Source organism: Sorex fumeus, unplaced genomic scaffold (assembly GCF_029834395.1).
Source record: "Sorex fumeus unplaced genomic scaffold, SorFum_2.1 ptg000061l, whole genome shotgun sequence".
Taxonomy (NCBI): Eukaryota; Metazoa; Chordata; class Mammalia; order Eulipotyphla; family Soricidae; genus Sorex; species Sorex fumeus.
In genome coordinates, this window is record NW_026606118.1 from 12,480,751 (window position 1) to 12,500,508 (window position 19,758).

At 44.1% G+C, this 19,758-nt stretch overlaps 1 protein-coding gene across 1 annotated transcript in view; it reads right to left on the minus strand.

Moving 5' to 3' along the window:
• CCDC170 (coiled-coil domain containing 170) overlaps nucleotides 1-19,758 on the minus strand; it is a 123,349-nt gene that overhangs the window by 94,068 nt on the left and 9,523 nt on the right. Inside the window, exon 2 of the mRNA XM_056126319.1 lies at nucleotides 1,722-1,850. Coding sequence (XP_055982294.1) covers nucleotides 1,722-1,850 — 129 coding nt within the window. The remainder of the gene's footprint in view (nucleotides 1-1,721; nucleotides 1,851-19,758) is intronic.

Consider the following 19,758-nt stretch of genomic DNA (forward strand, 5'->3'; position numbering starts at 1 on the left):
CCGATGTCCTCCCCTGTTAAATACCATGTTTTTCCAGTTGGTGAGACACAATATACCCTATGTCAGCTGGTGATGGCTTCATGTCCCCAGAAGCAGAATCAACTTTAGTTTATCATCCCGGCAATCAGATGGTTCAGTCAACCCACATCTGGGGTCTTCAAAGATCAATATTCATAGACTTGTGCTTCACTGTTGCCAATAAAGCAGTCTTTACAATGAATATTAATTAATTATTAAGACCTCCTGGACAACTCAATGGTAAAGCACATGCCCTGCATGTTTGAGACAGGTTCAACTTCTGACACCACTTACAAAAAATTAATAATATTAATAAAAGACCTCATAGACTATCTTTTTTCAAACCAAATGAGCAATGTCTTGTAGCAACTTAGTCTCACTCAAAGACACTGTGGATGGGGGCCCGAGCAATAGTACAGTGGGTAGGGCATTTACCTTACATGGCCAACCCAGATTCAATCCCTGGCATCCCATAATGTTCCCCAAGCACCACCAGGGGTAATTCCTGATGAAGTACAGAGCTAAGAGTAACCCCTGAGTATCGCCAGGTGTGACCCAAAAAAGAAAAAAATAAAGGCACTGTAGATGTCCTGATTGCTGTCATTGATGCTCTAAATCCTTATTGCTGCCATTGATGCTGGAAACCATAGAAACCAGGAACCAAGAGATTATGCTATATGTGACAGCCTAATCACATTTGTTTCCCAAGAAAATATGGACTACTCAACTCTATTTCCACCAGTTGCTTTTCTGGAGTCTTACTACGGCTAAAGATATATAGTTCCCCTTTTCCAGAGGGGGATGGAAAGAGAACGTGTGAGAAAAAGAAAAAATATGAAATTATATGAAGGAAGTATTTTTTACTTTTAGGAATTCTCTGGCATCAAAATATTGGACCCTGCATGTGCCTTCTAAACAGAGAGTCCCAGGGCTGAACTATAGTCCAGTGGGTAGGGCACACAGCTGACCTGGGTTCGATCTGCGGCATCTTATAGAGTCCCCAGAGCACCGCAGGAAGTAATTCCTGGGTGCAGAGCCAGGAAAAATCAAAAAAGGGAAAAAAAGACTGACTTTGAAGCAGGCTGTTCTTGGAACTGTAAACCTGCATAATACTTCTCCACCCTCACACACATTTCAATTCACCTTCCAGTGTGTTCTGGGCATTTCTGTGATATATCACTAGATGGATAATCTCAGACTCCAGGAAGCCCCAGGTATACCCCCAGGCTAGGAGCAATGTGGTTCCAGAAGGTTGTCTCAGAAACCTCACTAGAGATTTGATTTAGCCCACAGGATAGATAGACCCCACTGCCTTCCTAGAATTTTCTCTGGTCAATCAGAAAAACCACCAGAAGCCATTCCAAATTCCATCCAAAGACCACGAAACCACAAGCACTCCACAGTAAAAGGACATTCTCCAAGTCCCTCCAAAGCCCCTGCAGTCTCATCCCCATGTCCCCAGGTGCCCCTCAGGACTCTCAAGAGTGTACAGTTCCTCTGGGATCTACATCCAGCCCACACCACCTTGCTTGGTTGCAGGTACAGACCTCTCAGAAACACTCCTGAGGTGAACACATAATTTGAGAGGCATGCATGTTACCCAGGTCATCCCTGCCCTGTTATCTAATCACCTCTACTTTTCACTTCACTCTCTGAAGAGCCAAAAGGGCCCATTTCTATGGGATGAAGACTCATCATCCTACCTCGGACTGAGCACATTCAAATTTGACCAAAGTGGCTGCAAGTTCGCTTTGGGTCTTCTCAGCCACATTCCGATAGTGGTTAAGCTGCTCTCGGCTGACTGGGACTTCCAGAAGATGATCATATGTCTCCTGCTCGGGTTCCCCCCAAAAGACAAAATGGAAAGAAGCGGATAAATAATCTTTCCCGTGTAATTTGGCACAGCCAGATCCAAACCAGGGGTTCTTTATAGTCTGAATGTGTTCAAAATGCTCCACAAAGAAGGGTCATCTTCAGTTCCTTTTCTTCTTTGCCTCATAATTCTAAAGGAGACAGAAGGCAGCCAAAGGACGATGGATGTGTCCCCCAGGGTCATGTTTAATACTAACCTTTGGGCAGGGAGACAGTTGGAAAGGGCTGGGGACCATACAGTGCATGTGGGGGGTCTTAGGATCGGCTCTGGTACCACATGTCCTCCCTGTGTGCCACCAGGTAGAGCCTGGAAACCCCATTCTCCCTCCAGGTATGAACCTGGCAACTTTCAGCACAACAAGGCACAACAATGAGTAATACATTGATCGGCCCCTCTGCTGGGCTCCCCTGTGCAGTTCTTGGGGGCCCCCTTCCCCAAAGAGATTGCCCCTTGCCCCTTTGGTTTCTGCCCACCCACCTCAAATGCTCTTTGACCACTAACCAGGGGTCAGGGTACAGAGAGGCAGTGTGGCTTCACCTAGGAGACCGTTTTGAGCACTCCTCTGTTTCGAGACCACAAAGATTATCAACTCATCTTGTCTACGGAAGAGTGCTTTATTGGATCGTCCAGGAGATGACAATGTTGAATATAATCAATTGCCTCCTTCCTGATTGTTCACCACATCCTTTATCCTCAATCTCTTCACCTACCTTGGGGTCATGAGATGCGCTGGTGAAAGCCAGAGATGAGAGAAGGTGAGGTGCAAGCAGAGTCCTGCCCATCCAAAAAGGGGGAAACTAAACCATAAGGCCCAAAGGGAGAGAGAAGGGAGAGAGAGAGAGAGAGAGAGAGAGAGAGAGAGAAGGAGGGAGGGAGGGAGGGAGGGAGGGAGGAAGGAAGGAAGGAAGGAAGGAAGGAAGGAAGGAAGGAAGGAAGGAAGGAAGGAAGAGGGAGGAAGGAAGGAGGAGGGAGGAAGGAAGAAAAAGGAGGAGGAGGGAGGGAGGGAGGGAAGGAGGGCAGGAGGGAGGAAGGGAGGGAGGAAGGAAGGAAGGAAGGAAGGAAGGAAGGAAGGAAGGAAGGAAGGAAGGAAGGAAGGGGGAGGGAGGAAGGAAGGAGGAGGGAGGAAGGAAGAAAAAGGAGGAGGAGGGAGGGAGGGAGGGAAGGAGGGCGGGAGGGAGGGAGGGAGGGAGGAAGGGAGGGAGGGAGGGAGGGAGGGAGGGAGGAGAAAGTGCCCACCATAGAGGCAGGCTGGAAGGGGGAGACAGTAGTGAGAGGGAAACTAGGGACATTGATGGTGGGGGAATGTACACTGGTGAAGGGACAGGTGTTGAAACATTGTATGACTGAAACCCAATCATGAACAACTTTGTAACTGTGTTGTATCTCACGGTGATTCAATAAAAAGAAATAAATAAATTTTTAAAAGGGAGTAACTCCCCCAATGCTTCCTGACAGCCCCCAATATAGAAACATGTGTCCCTAAATAACTCAATTGTTCCTATTTTTCCAAGACATTCTATACTTCTATAGCCAGAACCTCCTCCTCCTCCTCCTCCTCCTCCTCCTTCTTCTTCTTCTTCTTCTTCTTCTTCTTCTTCTTCTTCTTCTTCTTCTTCTTCTTCTTCTTCTTCTCCTCCTCCTCCTCCTCCTCCTCCTCCTTCTCCTTCTCCTTCTCCTTTTTTTTTGAGTAGCATCATTTAATGAATTAAACATTTTTACAGAAAAAAAATACTTTCTGAACTGGAGAAAAATATTTGACAGCAGAGTAAAAGAGTGTATTCAAGGCTGATAAAGTCTGTTATGGAAAATAAGTCTTGTTTACTAAGAAACCACATTCAGAAAAGGAGAATTTCCAAATGATATAGCAGAGCAATCAAAATAACCAATTTCTTAACACATCAAAATTGATTTTTAAAAATGTAACAAAACCCAGTTGTAAGAATTGCATTATAGTCAAAGGAGCAAATACTCATTAAGAAAGGAAATAACAACCTCCACAAATTAATAAACAAAATACTTGAAGTGTAAATCTAATGCAATTAGAATAGATCATGGAATCTATTCATTAATATATTATGGGTCTATCATTTTGTTGAGATTTCAACATTCATTAAATGTCAACTGTTGACATTTGATGTCATCTTGTTAAGGACATTATAAATAATTTAGTAAAAATTCTGAATGTTAAGGGTTAAAAAAAGACTTTCCATGTGGCTGCAATAGCAGCCTCGTGAGTTTAGATTTCTGATATTTTAGTAATAATTCTAGAAGGATTACTGCCAAAGGCCCCTAGGTTCTGAGATTGGTTTGTGTGCTTCTGGGATCATGGTTGTCCAGGAGTCGGAGGAGGCGTTTGTGGGTGGCATCCCAGGGCATTGTCATGGTGGGGAGCAGGTCAATTCCATCCCCCCCAACCCACGAGGCCCCACGTGCCTCATCAATGCAGTCTCCTAATTGGCTGTTCATTAGGCTCTAAAAGATGGAGGCCTCCAGGCCGCCGCCACAAGGGTTGTAGAGGTGAAGGAACAAACACCCTTCCCCTTCCAGGGTGACATAGCACTGTTGTTAAATGCACAGTCCAGATGCATTTCTGTTAAGAATTAAATTTCACTCAGATTTTCCCACCACCATTCAAGACTGTTTTTCGGGGTCAAATGCTAGATTATTTACTTTCCATTGATCGCTTTGCATATCAGGAAATGTTGCACGGCCACTTATGTGGTTTGGAATTATCTAACGATGTCTTTTTTGGCAGGTCTGAATGTTGGGGAAAATTCCAAATAATAATGTTGGGGTTTTTGTCATAATATTGAATGTGATTAACGTAGAGAGAGTAAAGTGGCACAGTGCCACACAGGCGGGGGGTGGGGTGTGGGAGGAGGGTATACTGGGGTTCTTGGTGGTGGAAAATGTGCATTGGTGAAGGGATGGGTGTTTGATCGTTGTACGACCGACTGAGACTTAAACTGAAAGGCTTTGTGACTGTTCTCATGGTGATTCAATAAATAAAACTTTTTAAAAAAAGACTTTCGTGGAGAAAGAATAATCTTGAAAAGGACAGATTATTAGACCAAAACAAACATTTTTTGTTGTTGTTATAGCCAGAGCCCAACAAGCTACGGAGAGTATCTCGCCCGCACGGCAAAGCCTGGCAAGCTACCTGTGACGTATTCAATATGCCAAACACAATAATAAATGTCACAATGGAGACATTACTGGGCCCACTCAAGCAAATTGATGAACAACGGGAAAACAGTGACAATGACAGTTATAGCCAGAACGTCTTAAAAGAAAAATTCCCAGAAGTTTGGCAGTCAATTTAAGTGCACAGAACACAAACTCCACATGACTTAGACAAACATGTATGTACAGGGTATATTTGAGGGGCTTGGGCCGTGGACGAGTTGGGAACCCGGAGCTCTAGTTCTGTCCGTCACAGATCTGAGACCCTGCTTCCTTCTAGACTCAGTCCAGAAACCAGCATACACCTCTGAAGTTTCCAGGGCTCGTGGCCTGGGTGAAAAGCCTGCCAGAAAGCTGTTCCTTTTGAAAGGATTAGAAGGAGCTTCTTCCTAATCCTTTAAATGTCTCCTGGAATGTGGAATTGGCCGCAGGGAACATGCCCACAAAACCTGTTTCTAACTGCCCAGTTACTCGGCCACCAACGACGACTGTTGGGCAACACTTATGAACACAAAAGTCACCATCAAGCCCTCCCCTGTCATAACTACGGAGCTTCAGTCCACAAAATGCCAAACAAAACCCTCCGCGCCCTTAGCAACCCTGCTGGTGGCCAAACTCAACACATTCGAGCAGATGCTAGGTACGTGCTCACGGGGAGAAAGCATTAACTGAGCAGGCCCACATCCTGTTCCCTCTCACTCAGGGCTCAGAAGGCCCATCTCCACCCTCACCACTCTGTTCTCTAAAAGAGAGGGGGTGTCCAGTTTGTGGGGTGCACCATTTATGAAGGGCTCTGGGAAGTCAGTTCCTCTTGGTTATGATTATTCCTTCCAGTGACTAACAGTGTGTTTTAGGAAATAATGCAGTCATTCTACAATAGCATCACTCCTGGGCTGGAGTGATAGCACAGTGGGTAGGGTGTTTGCCTTGCATGTGGCTGACCTAGGTTCGATTCCCAGCATCCCAACTGGTCCCCCAGCACCACCAGGAGTTATTCCTGAGGGCATGAACCACGAGCGACCCCTGTGCATCCCCAGATGTGACCCCCCCAAAAAAAGGATCACTCCTGATCATGCTCATGTGGAGGGACCACATGGAATGCCAGGAATTAAATCTGGATTGGCTGCATACAAGGCAAATGTCCTACCCACTATATACTACTGCTCTGGCCTCATCATACCATAATTTTCTATCACCTTATTATGAAAAAAAAAAAGTTGGGTCCATGAGACTTCATACTAAGAGTCATAAGAGACATTTCAGAAATGGCTTTTACTTTAGAAAGTTACAGTCCGATGAAGAACACTACCCAAGCCTAAGCACCATCCAATGCTCAAAGAAGGAGGAAAAGGGTCAGAACCATAGTACAGCAGGTAGGGTGCTTACCTTGCATGCAGTCAACCCAGTTCAAAGCCCCACGCCCTGTGTGGTCCTTGAGTCTCCACCAGGAGTGATCCCTGAGAGCAGAGCCAGGAGAAGGTCTGGGACATCCAAGAGTAGACTGCACCGTGGCTTCACTGCACGGAGTCTCTCCAGGGCTCAAGCTCACTTTGCACACCTGCTGCAACAGTGCGCAGGGTCGGCCAGGTGACTACCACATGCAAAAGCGCAGACTTCAACATGGTCCTGCTCGGGCCCTGTGGTACCAGGGACCATAAGGCCACACCCCACAGTGCTCTGAAGGCCTTGTGGTGCCAGGGATCACACCTAGATCTGTTCCCTTACCCCTCACCTATCTCCCCAAGCCCCTTGCAGAGAGATTTTTGATAAACCCCCGCTCTCCTACTTTGTGGAAACTGAGCAGCTACTGAGAAATTTCTATAGCCAGTCCACCTGCCCTGGGTTTCTGCAAACAAGCCTTTTCGGAATCTCTGTGTCTCCTACTGGCCTTTGTAAAATGAGCACTTCCTCTATCCATCTGTGGTCTCCCAATGCCTCCACCTCCTCTCTGAACTCTGTGCTCCCTCCAGGGCACAAGGCCTTCCTCTTGTTCTCGTTGTTAGGATTTAAGCCATCTTTTTTCTCTGTTAGTCTTCTTCTCTGTTAATCTTTGGGTTTTGGGAAACACCTGGCAGTGATAAGGGCTTACTCCTGGCCCTGCATTTAGGGGTCACTCCTAGCAGGCTTGGGGAGACCATCTGGGACACCAAAGATCAATCCTAGGCCAGCCATGGGCAAGACCAGCTCTTTATCTGCAGCACTCTCTTCAGCCCCCTGCAACCGTCTCTTTCTCTGTCCAAAAATAGAGATGATTTCTCATTTTCTTAGTTGCTTTCAACTCATTTCCAGAAACGAAAGGGAGAAATGCTATCTGTAGGTCACCATTTATTAGACACGTCTAGACAGAAAGATTCTGAACCTAAAGGTTCCTTGGTAGCTTAGAGGAATTAACTAATACCCTTGTGAAAATTCTCACTTAGGGGGAAAAAATCTAATTAAAATCAAGTCATGGGCTGGAGCAATAGCACAGTGGGTAGGGCATTTGCCTTGCACGCGGCTGACCCGGGCTCGATTCCCACCCAGCATCCCATATGGTCCCCTGAGCACCGCCAGGGGTAATTCTTGAGCACAGAGCCAGGAGTGACCCCTGTACAACGCCGGGTGTGACCCAAAAAGCAAAAAATTTAAAAAAATTAAAATCAAGTCATACTGAGCAGGAAATCAGTATAAAGATGAAGAGAAACCCTAGGAACAATCCTTAGTTTCTAAGTCTTCAGAATTTAGCATGTGTGTGTGCGTGTGTGTGTGTGTGTGAGAGAGAGAGAGAGAGAGAGAGAGAGAGAGAGAGAGAGAATATTAGCCAATAACTGTTTCACTATTGTTAGTTTTATTTCAAGAAAAGCAAAAGAGGGCCTACAGCCAGAGTACAGTAGATAGCACAATTGCCTTGCACCCAGCCAAGCTTAGTTCAATCCCCCACATCCCATATGCTCCCTTGAGCACTGCCAGAAGTGATTCATGAGTGTAGAGCCAGGAGTAACCCCTGAGCATCGCCAGGTATAGCCCAAAAATGAAAAAGAGAAGGGAAGGAAGGAAGGAAGGAAGGAAGGAAGGAAGGAAGGAAGGAAGGAAGGAGATAGGGAGGGATGAAGAGTGGAATGGAGGAAGGGAGGGAGGGAGGAAAGAAGGAGGGAGGAAGGGAGGGAGGGAAGAAAGAAGGAAGGAGGAAGAGAGAGGGCTGGGTAATAAAGACAGTGACTCAATTAAAGACATAATATATCAGTGATATATTATTTCTGAACTTAAAAATTGCAAATATTTTAAATATACTTAGTAATCAAACCTACTGAGTCATCTGATGATGCCATACAAATAGAAAAATAGACTGGGGGTGGGGGCCAGAGTGATAGTATAGCATGCAGGGCTATTTGCCTTGCATGTGGCTGACCCGGGTTTGATCCCTGCCACTCCATATGCTCTCCCAGGAGTGATCCCTGATAAGCCCTGAGCACTGCCAGATGTAGCCCAAAAACAAAAAGTAAAAAAAGAAAGAAAGAAAACTAGACCAGGGCCCAAGTGATGGGTTCACAGTTTGAAAGTATGCTTTGCATACTAGAGGCTGGAGTTTGATCCCCAGCACTGCCAGGAGTGATGAGTAGCCCCGAGCACTGCCAGGTGAGCACCCCCCACAACAGGAGCAAAAAAGAAATTGATAATGAATTTTTAAAAATGAATTTGGAAGTCTTTATCAATGTTACTTTTTTTTAATGTAGGAGTACTGCTATTTATTCCGCTACTGATTAGCTGATTAAATTGGGCATGAACTCCACCTTACTTTTTTAAATTTTTTATAATTTTATTTATTGCATCACCGTGAGAGCAGCTACAAAGCTTTTGGGTTTAAGTCTCAGTCATACAATGAAACACCAGTACCTTCACCAGTGCCCATTCTCCACCACCAAAAACCCCAGTATACCCCCATCCCACCCCCTCCCCCTACCTGTGGGGCAGATGATTTCCACATTACTCTCTCTCTCTCTCTACTTTGATTACATTCAATATTTTGACACCAGACCCACCATAATTATTTGGGATTTTACCCCAACACTCAGATCTGCTGAAAAGGCAACAGTAGACAATTTGTTTTCTATTGCTGGTTATGAATAACATATGATGTCACATGGCTGCAGTAGTAGCCGCGAGATTTTGAAATTCCGAAAATTTACAGTTAAATCTGGAGGGATTTCTGCCAAAATTTGCTGGGTTCCGAGATTTGTTCCTGAGTCTCTGTGATCATGGCCGTTAAGCAGCTTGATCAGGAGCCAGAGAGGCCGTTCGTGGGCGGCGACTTGCGGTCTCGTTGGAATGGGGAGGAAAGGGCCAGCTCCACCCCCATCCCGTGAGGCCCTGCATGTCTCATCACTGTGGGCCCAAACCTGACTGTCTAGTGGCCTCTGGAGGATGGCGGCCACAGGGTCACCAGGGGGAACAGGCCAAGGCAGGAGACCTATTCCCACCTGGGGTGGCTCAGCACTGGTAACCTACTGCAGGGACCAGACGCATTTTTGCCAAAAGTCACTGGGTTTCGAGATTTGTTTCTGATTCTCTGGGATCTTGGCCATTAATCAGTTCGATCAGGAACCACCAGAGAGGCCACACCTCCAAGTATATAGCTGAGCCGGAGGTGGTTTGTGGGTATGTCTCCCACATACCTACCTTTTGGCCGTTTACTTTCTTGGTAAACTTTGCCCCAAGTTTTTGGGGTCTGGCCAAAGGCACAGCAGCAATTTTGGGGTATCTGGAAGTCTGAGATGCCATCAAGCTGCTGTTGCACTCACCTCACAGGTACAGATTGACCTGCTGGTGGCACCATACCCCCTATCAATGTTACTTTAAAGTTAATATTATTTGTCCCAATGAGTGTCTCTCATGTAATCATGAAATGTATTTGTGTAAGCAAGTTTTCTTTCATGCAAGCACGAGATATATTTGTGTTTCTTATTAAAGTTTTTTTTAATGCTTTTCAAAATAGTACTTTGGGTGCCTGAAAGGCAGTAAAGGGATTAAGGTGCTTGCCTGCATGCGATCAAGCTACAGGAGTTACTCAGCATCACATATGGTCTCTGGTCCCCCAAAAGGGATCCTTAAACCAGGCAAGTAGTAACGGAGCACTGCTTCATGTGGTACAAAAACAAACAAAAAAAAATTAACAAGTCAACAAAAAAAGTGACGATTTAATTCTCATTATGAGTTAGAATTTTCATTAAACTCATGAGGTTTTTTTTTTTCAAAACTCTATTCCAGCAAAAATTTAGACACAATTAGAGCTCAACAATAGAATCCTGAAGGAAAAAATTAAAAGGAAGGAAAATAAAGTGATACAGTCACCAATAAAACCATATTAAGTCATTTAAAACCATGTTTCTGGAGACACTTGATGACATAATGCAATATCTTTTTTTTTTTTTTTTTTGCTTTTTGGGCCACACCTGACGATGCACAGGGGTCACTTCTGGTGGTGTTCAAGGGACCATATGGGCATATGGGATGCTGGGAATCGAACCCGGGTTGGCCGTGTGCAAGGCAAACACCCTACCCGCTGTGCTATCTCTCCAGCCCTGCAATATATTTTTAATGGAAAATTTAAAATATGAAATCGTACCTATAACTTCTCGGTACTTTAAAAATCTTTGATATGGACGAAGAAAAGGAAGCTAAAAGAAAATACATGTAGCACTATAGCACAGTCCTCCCATTGTTCTTCGATTTGCTTGAGTGGCTCAGTAACATTGTGAGACTTGTTGCTACTATTTTTGGCATATAGAATACGCCACCACAGGTAGCTTGCCAGGCTCTGCCGTGTGGGCGAGATACTCTCGGTAGCTTGCCGGGCTCTCCGAGAGGGATGAAGGAATCAAACCCGGGTCAGCTGCATGCAAGGCAAATGCCCTACCCACTGTGCTCTCACTCCAGCCCCCACTTCTAACTTCTTAAATAAATAAGAAAATCACTAACAACCCAAAACAAATGAGTGCGATTACAAGATGGAGCTCTCACTAGCAGAAATGCAAATGGCCAAAAGAATAGAAGACCAAGAAGACATGAATGAAACAGAGACCATGTATAATTTTTGGTGCATCAGTTTGGGGAAAATAAAATATTAGGTAACATCAAGTGTTAGAAAAGTATAACTCTTTTATTTGTAATATAAATGCAATATAATCTGTCAGGATTTTAAAATGATTAAATTTGGGTACGTCTATCAATTTGAGTACATATATTAAAATGTTCTCTGTAAATATCATTTAACTGACTCTCCATTTTTTATTTATCTGGAAGAATATACGTGTGCGGGGAAAAGACACATAAAGATATTCATTTATACCATTATTTGTAACAGGAACGAAAAGAGGGGGGTGGAACAATGGAAAATCCCATCAGCAGGGTCCAGAGAGATAATACAACAGGCAAGGTGCTTGCCTTGCGTGGGCTAGATACCGGCACCACATAAAGCCCTCCACACCCCGCCAGGAGTGATTCCTGCTTCAGTGCGAGCCAGGAGTAAGCCAGGAGTCAGCAAAAAAAAGAGAAAAAGGAAAAAGCATGAGATATATCTGTATTTGTTTTTTATTTGGTGGGGGTGGTGGAGGGGAGCGGGGGACGAGGAGATTCTCCTAAGTAATGCTCTGGAGGGTCCCTTACATCTGTATGCTTGGACATGACACTATCTCCAAGATGTAGGATAATAAAATAAGAAGTATCGATCCAGAGTGTGAACCTCTTTCTTATAGGATACAAATGAGGGCGGGGGTGAAACCCCATGTCTATTGCGCAAACATAACCAGAGAAAGTTAGGAAGGGATTCCTCTCACCTTGCTAACTCTACTTTATTCTGCGGGTGACACTGAGATTGAGCTGGAGGGCAGAGGGGCAGTGAGTCGCTTTATTTTTTCAAGAAGACTGAGGTTATGATTTATTTGTCAAATTAAATATACCGTAAGGGGAGAAAGAGTGGAAATAATGTGAAATGCGCACATCCTTTAGCTGGGGTGGGGGGAATTCTCTCCTTAAAGTAACAGTGTGGAAAGAAACGAGGTGAATTTTTGTTTGTTTGTTTTGGGGGTCACACCAGTGATGCTCAGGGGTTTGCTCCTGGCTCTGCACTCAGGAATTACTCCTGGAAGTGCTTTGGGGACCATATGGGATGCCAGGGATCGAATCCAGGTCAGTCCCATGCAAGGCAAATGCCCTACCTGCTGTGTTCTCGCTCCCGCCGCCCCGAAACAAGATGCATAGACAAAACACAAATGCTGCAACACGGTGTCTTTAAGAACTTTTAGGACAAAGAAACAGTGCTGAAGCACAGAAAAATTGAACGCACTTGAAAGCTCACGTTTTCAGAGCGCTGAGCTCTTGCCTTCCAGTCGTTGCTAAAATTTTAGAAAACTTCTCAACTTTTTCTGTATTTAAAAGTCTTTTTTTAAAAAAAATAAAATAAAGCCATTTTACCCAATTCAAAATGCCAAGAGTATCCATTCGTCTTCACATGAGGACAATCTGAGTTATTAGGCTCCCACTCTGCGAAGCCAGGAAGCAATTTTGTATTAATTTTAGCAAGCCAACTACATATGATTTGATTCCGCTGCGGATATTATTATGATAATGATTGAAATTGCCTCACGTGGTGGCTCCCAGTCTTTTCAGAATAAAGATGGCATAAGGAAGCCACGAATAAGGAAACAACGCGCTTATTCATAATGCAGTACACAATGCACCCAATTATCTGACCTGGGGACAATGTCTTGGGCCAGCCTTGCTACTGTGGCATTTAGTTGTCTTATTATCCCAAGGACTGAAAAATGAAGCGAAAATCGCTGTCTCAGAGACACAAAAGCTCCTTATCTATCCCTCACTTTCTTACCCCATAACCCATATCCAATTGTCCCAACATTATTCCATGGTGCACTGAGCAATTGCATTACAAGGTACTTCCATTACTGGTGCTTCCTTTCCATTTCTCCTGTGCTCTCTCTCCCGTCCTCCCTCCCTCGCGCTCCAAGTTTCAGAATCACCCCAGTGAGAGATTATTCTGAGACCCTCCCCCTGTCTACAATATGTTCCCTTATGAACAGTGTCCCAATAAAGCAGGGCAAATTCTGTTTCCGCACCCAATCAATGCCCTATCTAATTTTGACTACCCATTAGTTTGAGTTTGGGTGTTTGGTTTTCTCCTATTTTGAAAAGAGTGTCCTAGTTGCCTGATTTCTTCCTTCTTTGAGTTCTGTTTGGTTTCAAGTGTTCATTGGGCCTTACAGGAAGTAAAATTCTGTGTCTATGTCTTGGCAACAGCGGGGAATGTTTTAGAAGAAGACATTTGTACATAAAATTAAATCTCATGAGAGTTTATTATTTTTACTTTTCCATCCCTACTATTTAAAAGCACAGGGCAAGGAAACAATGCTTTTTTTCTTATTCTCTTTCAAAATTTGTGCGTGTGTGTGTGTGCACGTGCACACACACACGCACACATACATGTGTTCATGCAAATGTTTGGTGATAGGGATCAAACCAATTCCTCACACACGTTGTCTACTGCTGAGCTACCTCCAGGCCTTAAAAGTCCTTTTAATTCAGCATCTCCATTGAAAAGAACATAATATTCCAAACTATTCTCTTTTTATCAGTATTTGTTTATGAAGAGAAACTATTTCTTAACCCAAATATTTGTTTTATGGTTCAAGACACAGGACAGTGAAATACTTTCTTTGTAAGTCAAACCAAGAAAAAATTTCTGTAAAAAATTAAGCTTATGTGGGACCTGATGGGTAGGGTGGCAATTAATACTTTTTTTTTTTAATCACACCGGCAATGCTCAGAGGTTACTCCTGGCTCTGCACTCTGATCCAGGGTGCACTACTACTACTACTGACCCCACTACTGTTCTGCTTTTGAACTTCTTAAAAAGTTCCACTGCTCCAAAAAACACAAATCAAGTTCAAATTTCACAGAACCAGTCTCTTGGCCCAGAAACTATACATCAGTCTAGATCAGTCTACATTAGTCTCTCATCGCATCCAATTCCTTGCAGAAGTCCTGTCCAAAATATATATGTCATGCTCACTGACAGACATTCCCAATGTTTTAGCTCAGGTTACAATCTGGGTTGCTGGAATCCCAAAGTTTTCCTTACATTTTAACACTCAGCCTCAAGTTTGGGAGTAATTCCTAAACACGGAGCCAGGAGTAACTCCTGAGCACAAGTAGGTATGGCCCCAAAAGCATTAAAAAATAAAGGAGGAATTTTACTCAAATCTTGTAAAAATACAAAATCACAAGTCTCGGGGCCAGAGCAATAATAAGGCATTTGCCTAGCACACGACCGGCCAGGGTTCAATTCCTGGCATCCCATACAGTCCCCCAAACCCACCAGAAGTAATTCCTGAGTAGCCCAAAAACAAAAACAAAAAAAATGGGATGTGGGGGGCTGGAGACCTCCAGAGGCCGAAGATCTCCAGAACCAGCCACAGTCATGCTGAGACCACTCTCCACAGGCATGAAGGAACTGGCAGAGGAACACAGGCATATGGGTCCTGGGGCTGAGATCTCCAAGCCTGCTTGGATGGGGAATGGGCCTCCTCCACCCAGATCCCCCATCTTCCAGTAGGTAGATGTCATACCCACCAACTACCCCCCGGGTGCCAGGTAATCCCATCAACGGCCAAGACCCAGAGACTTAAAACTCAGCTCCCGGAAGTGTGCAGCCACATTTGCGGCCACACGACATCTTATTATCTAGTTCTTACTCTGGAGAACCCGGCAGGCTACTGAAAGTATCCTGTCCACACAGCAGAGTCTGGCAAACTCCCCGTGGCGTACTCAATATGCCAAATACCAGTAACAATGATGGGTCTCATTCTCCTGACCCTGAAAGAGCCTTAAATATGACACTTTCTAAAATCTCAAGGGCTAGGATGAAGGAGACGTTACTGGTGCCTGCTCAAGGAAATCGATAAACAGGATGATTGTGATAGTGATCATGGGGGTCTGGAATGATAGTAGAGCAGGTGGGGCGTTTGCCTTGCACTCTGCTGACCTGGGTTCGATTATCGGCATCCCTTCGTTCCCCTGAGCACCACCCAGAGTAATTCCTGAGCTCAGAGTCAAGAGTAATCCCTGAGCACCGTCAGGTGTGGTCCCAAGACAAACAAACAAAAGCATACACAAGCCTGACATTTTTCTATGAAGAGGTCTCTCAAATGGTGTTCTTGGGCCCTGAGGTCACTCCCAGTGGTTCTCAACCAACCTGGCAGGCAGTGCTCAGGGGATCAAGCCTTGTCAGAGATTAAACTGGGAATTTAACCCCTGGACTATTTCCAGTTCCAACTTTCACATATTTTTAGTTTTCCATGACTAGAGATCAACCTAGATCAGAGACAGGAGCTATAGAAGCAGCTGCTGAGAATATGAAATTGCTGATCACGACACATAGAAGAGGCAAAGCCATGAATTATTCATCCATCTATAAAATACTTGCCTTGAAGGAACCCAATTACGATGCTTAGCTTTTCTGTATGTGGTTAGGAATATGTCTGTGCTAAATCTTTGCAAATGCTCTGTTAGCTCACCCTCCCTCTAGCAGCTTCTCCCTGTGCAATAATTCATCTCCTACAAGGCTGAGTGCAGATGTGCATTATGTGAAATCATATTAACCCACACGCTTTACAACTTCAGTATCTGCAGTCTGTAACTCTGCTGATAGGTCACTTAAATTCACTTGTTAATCAGAAAATACAACCACTGTTTTGTCTTGCCTTTTCCTTCAGTGGTGACGACACAAAATAACTCATTTCTAAAACTGGCATCCGGGGCTGGAGCGATAGCACAGCAGGTAGCATGCAGCCGACCCAGGTTCAATTCCCAGCATCCCATATGGTCCCCTGAGCACCGCCAGGAGTGATTCCTAAGGCAGAGCCAGGAGTAACCCCTGTGCATCACCAGGTGTGACCCAAAAAGCAAAAAATAAAATAAAATAAAATAAAATAAAATAAATAAAGCTGGCATCCATGTGGAACTTTTCGTCTGAAGTCCCTTAAGCAGCCATCATCTTCTCTGTTCCTATTCAAGTATGCAGTGGGTATCATTACTTTACCAGAACATAAATTTTGTGAAAGGAATATAACCGTTGTTATGTCTAGCCACCAGGTAAGAAAGTTTTATATGAGATCTGCATTAACCATGATTATCTAACAAGGTGATTTCATCCAAACATCAGCCACGTGAAACTGGAAGTATATCACAGTAAACAAAAAAGAAATTCAGATTCAAAGAGGATAAGAAATTCGATCAAATCTCATTGCTACTGCGTTTCTGGCTCTCTCCTTTTTCCTTCTGGGCCTCTAATTCCCACGTGGGCCCTAGACTCTCTGACTCTCATTCACAAAACCCAGCCACCAGTCTGCTTTTTGTCCATAAATGTACCTTCCCTGTTTCTCAATTTAAATTAGCTCCCTGTGTGACAGATTCATGCCTCATCCCTTCTCGCCATTCATGTTATCACCTCTGTAACTGTGTCTTATTTGAATGCTTAGCTTCTTAATATCTACTTCCTCCAAAAGACTAGACTGGGGTTCAAAGAGGGAGGAAAATGCCCAGTTGGTTCACCCTGGGCCTTTGGGACTGGGCATCAGTGAATATTTGTGGAAGGGGTGAAGGAACAAATGGAATGTAAAGCCGGAATTCGAGTCAAAGCCTGTCTATGTCCACAGCCCAGACTCTGAGTCATGATGTTACTGGCCCATGTATATTTGGTCAAACATACAATCACTTCTCCCAAACTTCTTCTCAGAGATTCCATAGTACTTTCTCTGGCTGTGGTACCAATGAACTGCATCCCTCTAAGGAACATTAAGGTCCAAAGGTATATTTCCATGACTAAACGCATTTATCTCTCTCCAGTCATTTTTGGAGGATAACATCTGCTTTCTACATGTTTGTAAATCTTGTCAAGATCAGGTTTAGTTCATCAGACACATTTTTGTTCACAGTAGTTTATTTGAATTTTTTTTCCTAAAAATCTGTTCCTGTTAAGATAACCTCTTAAAAAAGAAGCCTCACCACTCTTGATGGAGCTGTTGTCTGATTCAGTCTTTATAGATAGTATGGAAACTTCCTCCAAAATGAAGCTTTCTGTGACCCAACAATTCCATTCCTTGGTTACTGTCACTGTCACTGTCCTTCCGTTGTTCATCGATTTGCTCAAACGGGCCCAGTAACATTGTGAGACTTGTTACTGTGTTTGGCATATCGAATACATCACGGGGAGCTTGCCAGGCTTTGCTGTGCAGGTGAGATACTCTCGGTAGCTTGCTGGGCTCTCTGAGAGGGGTGGTGGAATTGAACTCTGGTAGGCCATGTCGGCCGCATGCAAGGCAAACACCCTACCCGCTGTGCTATAAAAACACAAAAAGAAAAGGCTTTTTCCCCTCTGGAAAATCCCATATTCTCTCTTGAGCATGTAACTCTCCCTCTCTCTCTTCTGCTCTCCTCACATTTCTCTAAGTAAATACCCTTCAATAAAACTATTTCACTTCACTAAAAAGCAAACCCACACACACAAAAAGCTTCTACTCAAAAAGATATTTGTAGTTCTGTGTTTGTTACTGTGCCCTTCATAAAAGCCAAGATCTGGAAACCACCCAAGTGTCCAGAACAGAGGAGCAGATAAAGCAGCCGGGTCTGTATACACAAAGGAGTACCATCGAGCTATGAGAAAAGATGAAATCCTGCAGTTTGCTGTAATTTGGGTGGAAATGGAGAGCATCGTGCTGAGCCAAAGAGTCAAAGGGAGAACAAATATCAGATGATCTGTTTCAAATGTGAAGTATAAAGAAACACAGTGAGGGAATCAACAATGGCCAATGGTATCATTATGTAGTGTGTATGTGCACACACATATAATATCATAGTTTGCTAAAAGGAGTGGGCTGGATGAGAGGGGACCTACAGACAGTGGTGGAGGGCTACTAAAACCTGTGTGATATAGCAACACAGTACTCCTAAAGACATCAGCACATTGCTGAGCGATAGTACAGCGGGTAGGGCATTTGCCTTGCACATGGCCAACCCAGGTTCAATCCCTGGGATCCAGTATGATCCCCCAAGCACTGCCAGGAGTAATTCCTGGATGAAGAGCCAGGAGAAACCTCTGAGCATTGCCAGGTGTGACCGAAAAGGCAAAATTATGAAAAATAAATTAGATTAAATTACCTACCTAGAAGTCAGAAAGATAGTGCAGTGGGTAGGGCTCTTGCCTTACATGTAGCTGACATGGGTTCGACCCCCAGTACTCCATATGGTCCCCTAAGCCCCACCAGGAATATGCCTGAACAAGAGGCTAAAAGTAGCTAAAAACTAGAGACAACTTATGTGTCCACTGACGTCCGAATGGATGAAGATGTGTATATATACATAATAAATAGCCATTTAATTCTTCTAAAACACAAAACCATGAAATCCTGCCATATGCAATGATAAAATGAACTTCGAAGGTGTTGAACTTAGGAAATAAGCCAGAAAGAGAAAGGCAAACAACCTAAGACCTCACTCATGGTTGATACACAGGGAAAACACACGGTGAACTCAACAAAACTCAGCTCCTGAACTCTAAGACCAATGAGTGGTCTCCAGAGGGAAAGGGGAAGAGATGAATAAACCCATACAAAGGGGACAGCTCGTTCAGTGAAGGCGAGAATGCATCGTTAGGTGGTAAAATTCAGGCAGTAACATAGACAGATTCCCTATGAGTTCTCCAAAGAAGCAGAGAAAAAAAAAAGGTGCAGAAGTGTCTGGAGAGCCAGGCATGCTTTACAGAAATATGTTCTATCATTAGGGTTTAGATAATAAGGTTAAAGTAGTGTTCAAGTTTCTGGTATTGATGTACACAGTTATTGCGCACCCACTCATCAACAATTCTGAGACAGAGATGCATGGCTATGTTTCTTGCAGCTCTTAGTACAACAACCAAACGTTCAATAATAGATGAGTGGAAAAAAAAAACAAAATTGTGGTACATATACACAATGGTATGTTATACAGTCGCAGAGGAAAAAAATAAAGCCCTGCATTTCTCAGTAACTCAAATGGAATTGGGGGTAGGGCATGCTAATGGAGAAGCCACAGTACAACGAGAAAGGTGTTTGGATACATGTGGCCAAAAGTGATCCCGGCACCCCATAGGATCCCCCAAACCCACCAGGAGGGATCCCTGAGCAGAGAAATAGGAATAACCTCTGAGCACTGCTGGGTGTGGCTAAAAAAATTTTTTTTAAAGATTAGGTATACACACACACACACACACACACACACACGAGATTGGTTTTTTTTTTTTAATATACCAGAAAACACTCTCTGATGTTTATTTTTTTTTTTGCTTTTGGGATCACACCTGGCGATGCACAGGGGTTACTCCTGGCTCTGCACTCAGGAGTTACTCCTGGCGGTGCTCAGGGGACCATGTGGGATGCTGGGAATCGAACCCACGTGCAAGGCAAACCCACGTGCAAGGCCACATGCAAGGCAAACGCCCTACCCACTGTGCTCTCTCTCCAGCCCCACTCTCTGATGTTTAGAAAGTTCTTTTCTCCTACCTTAACTTCAAATGCCTTTTCTGAGACCATACTCTAAAGGCCAGACAGTGGACCAAAGAATAATGAGAAAGCAAGGGAGAAACGAATTTGTCGTTAAAA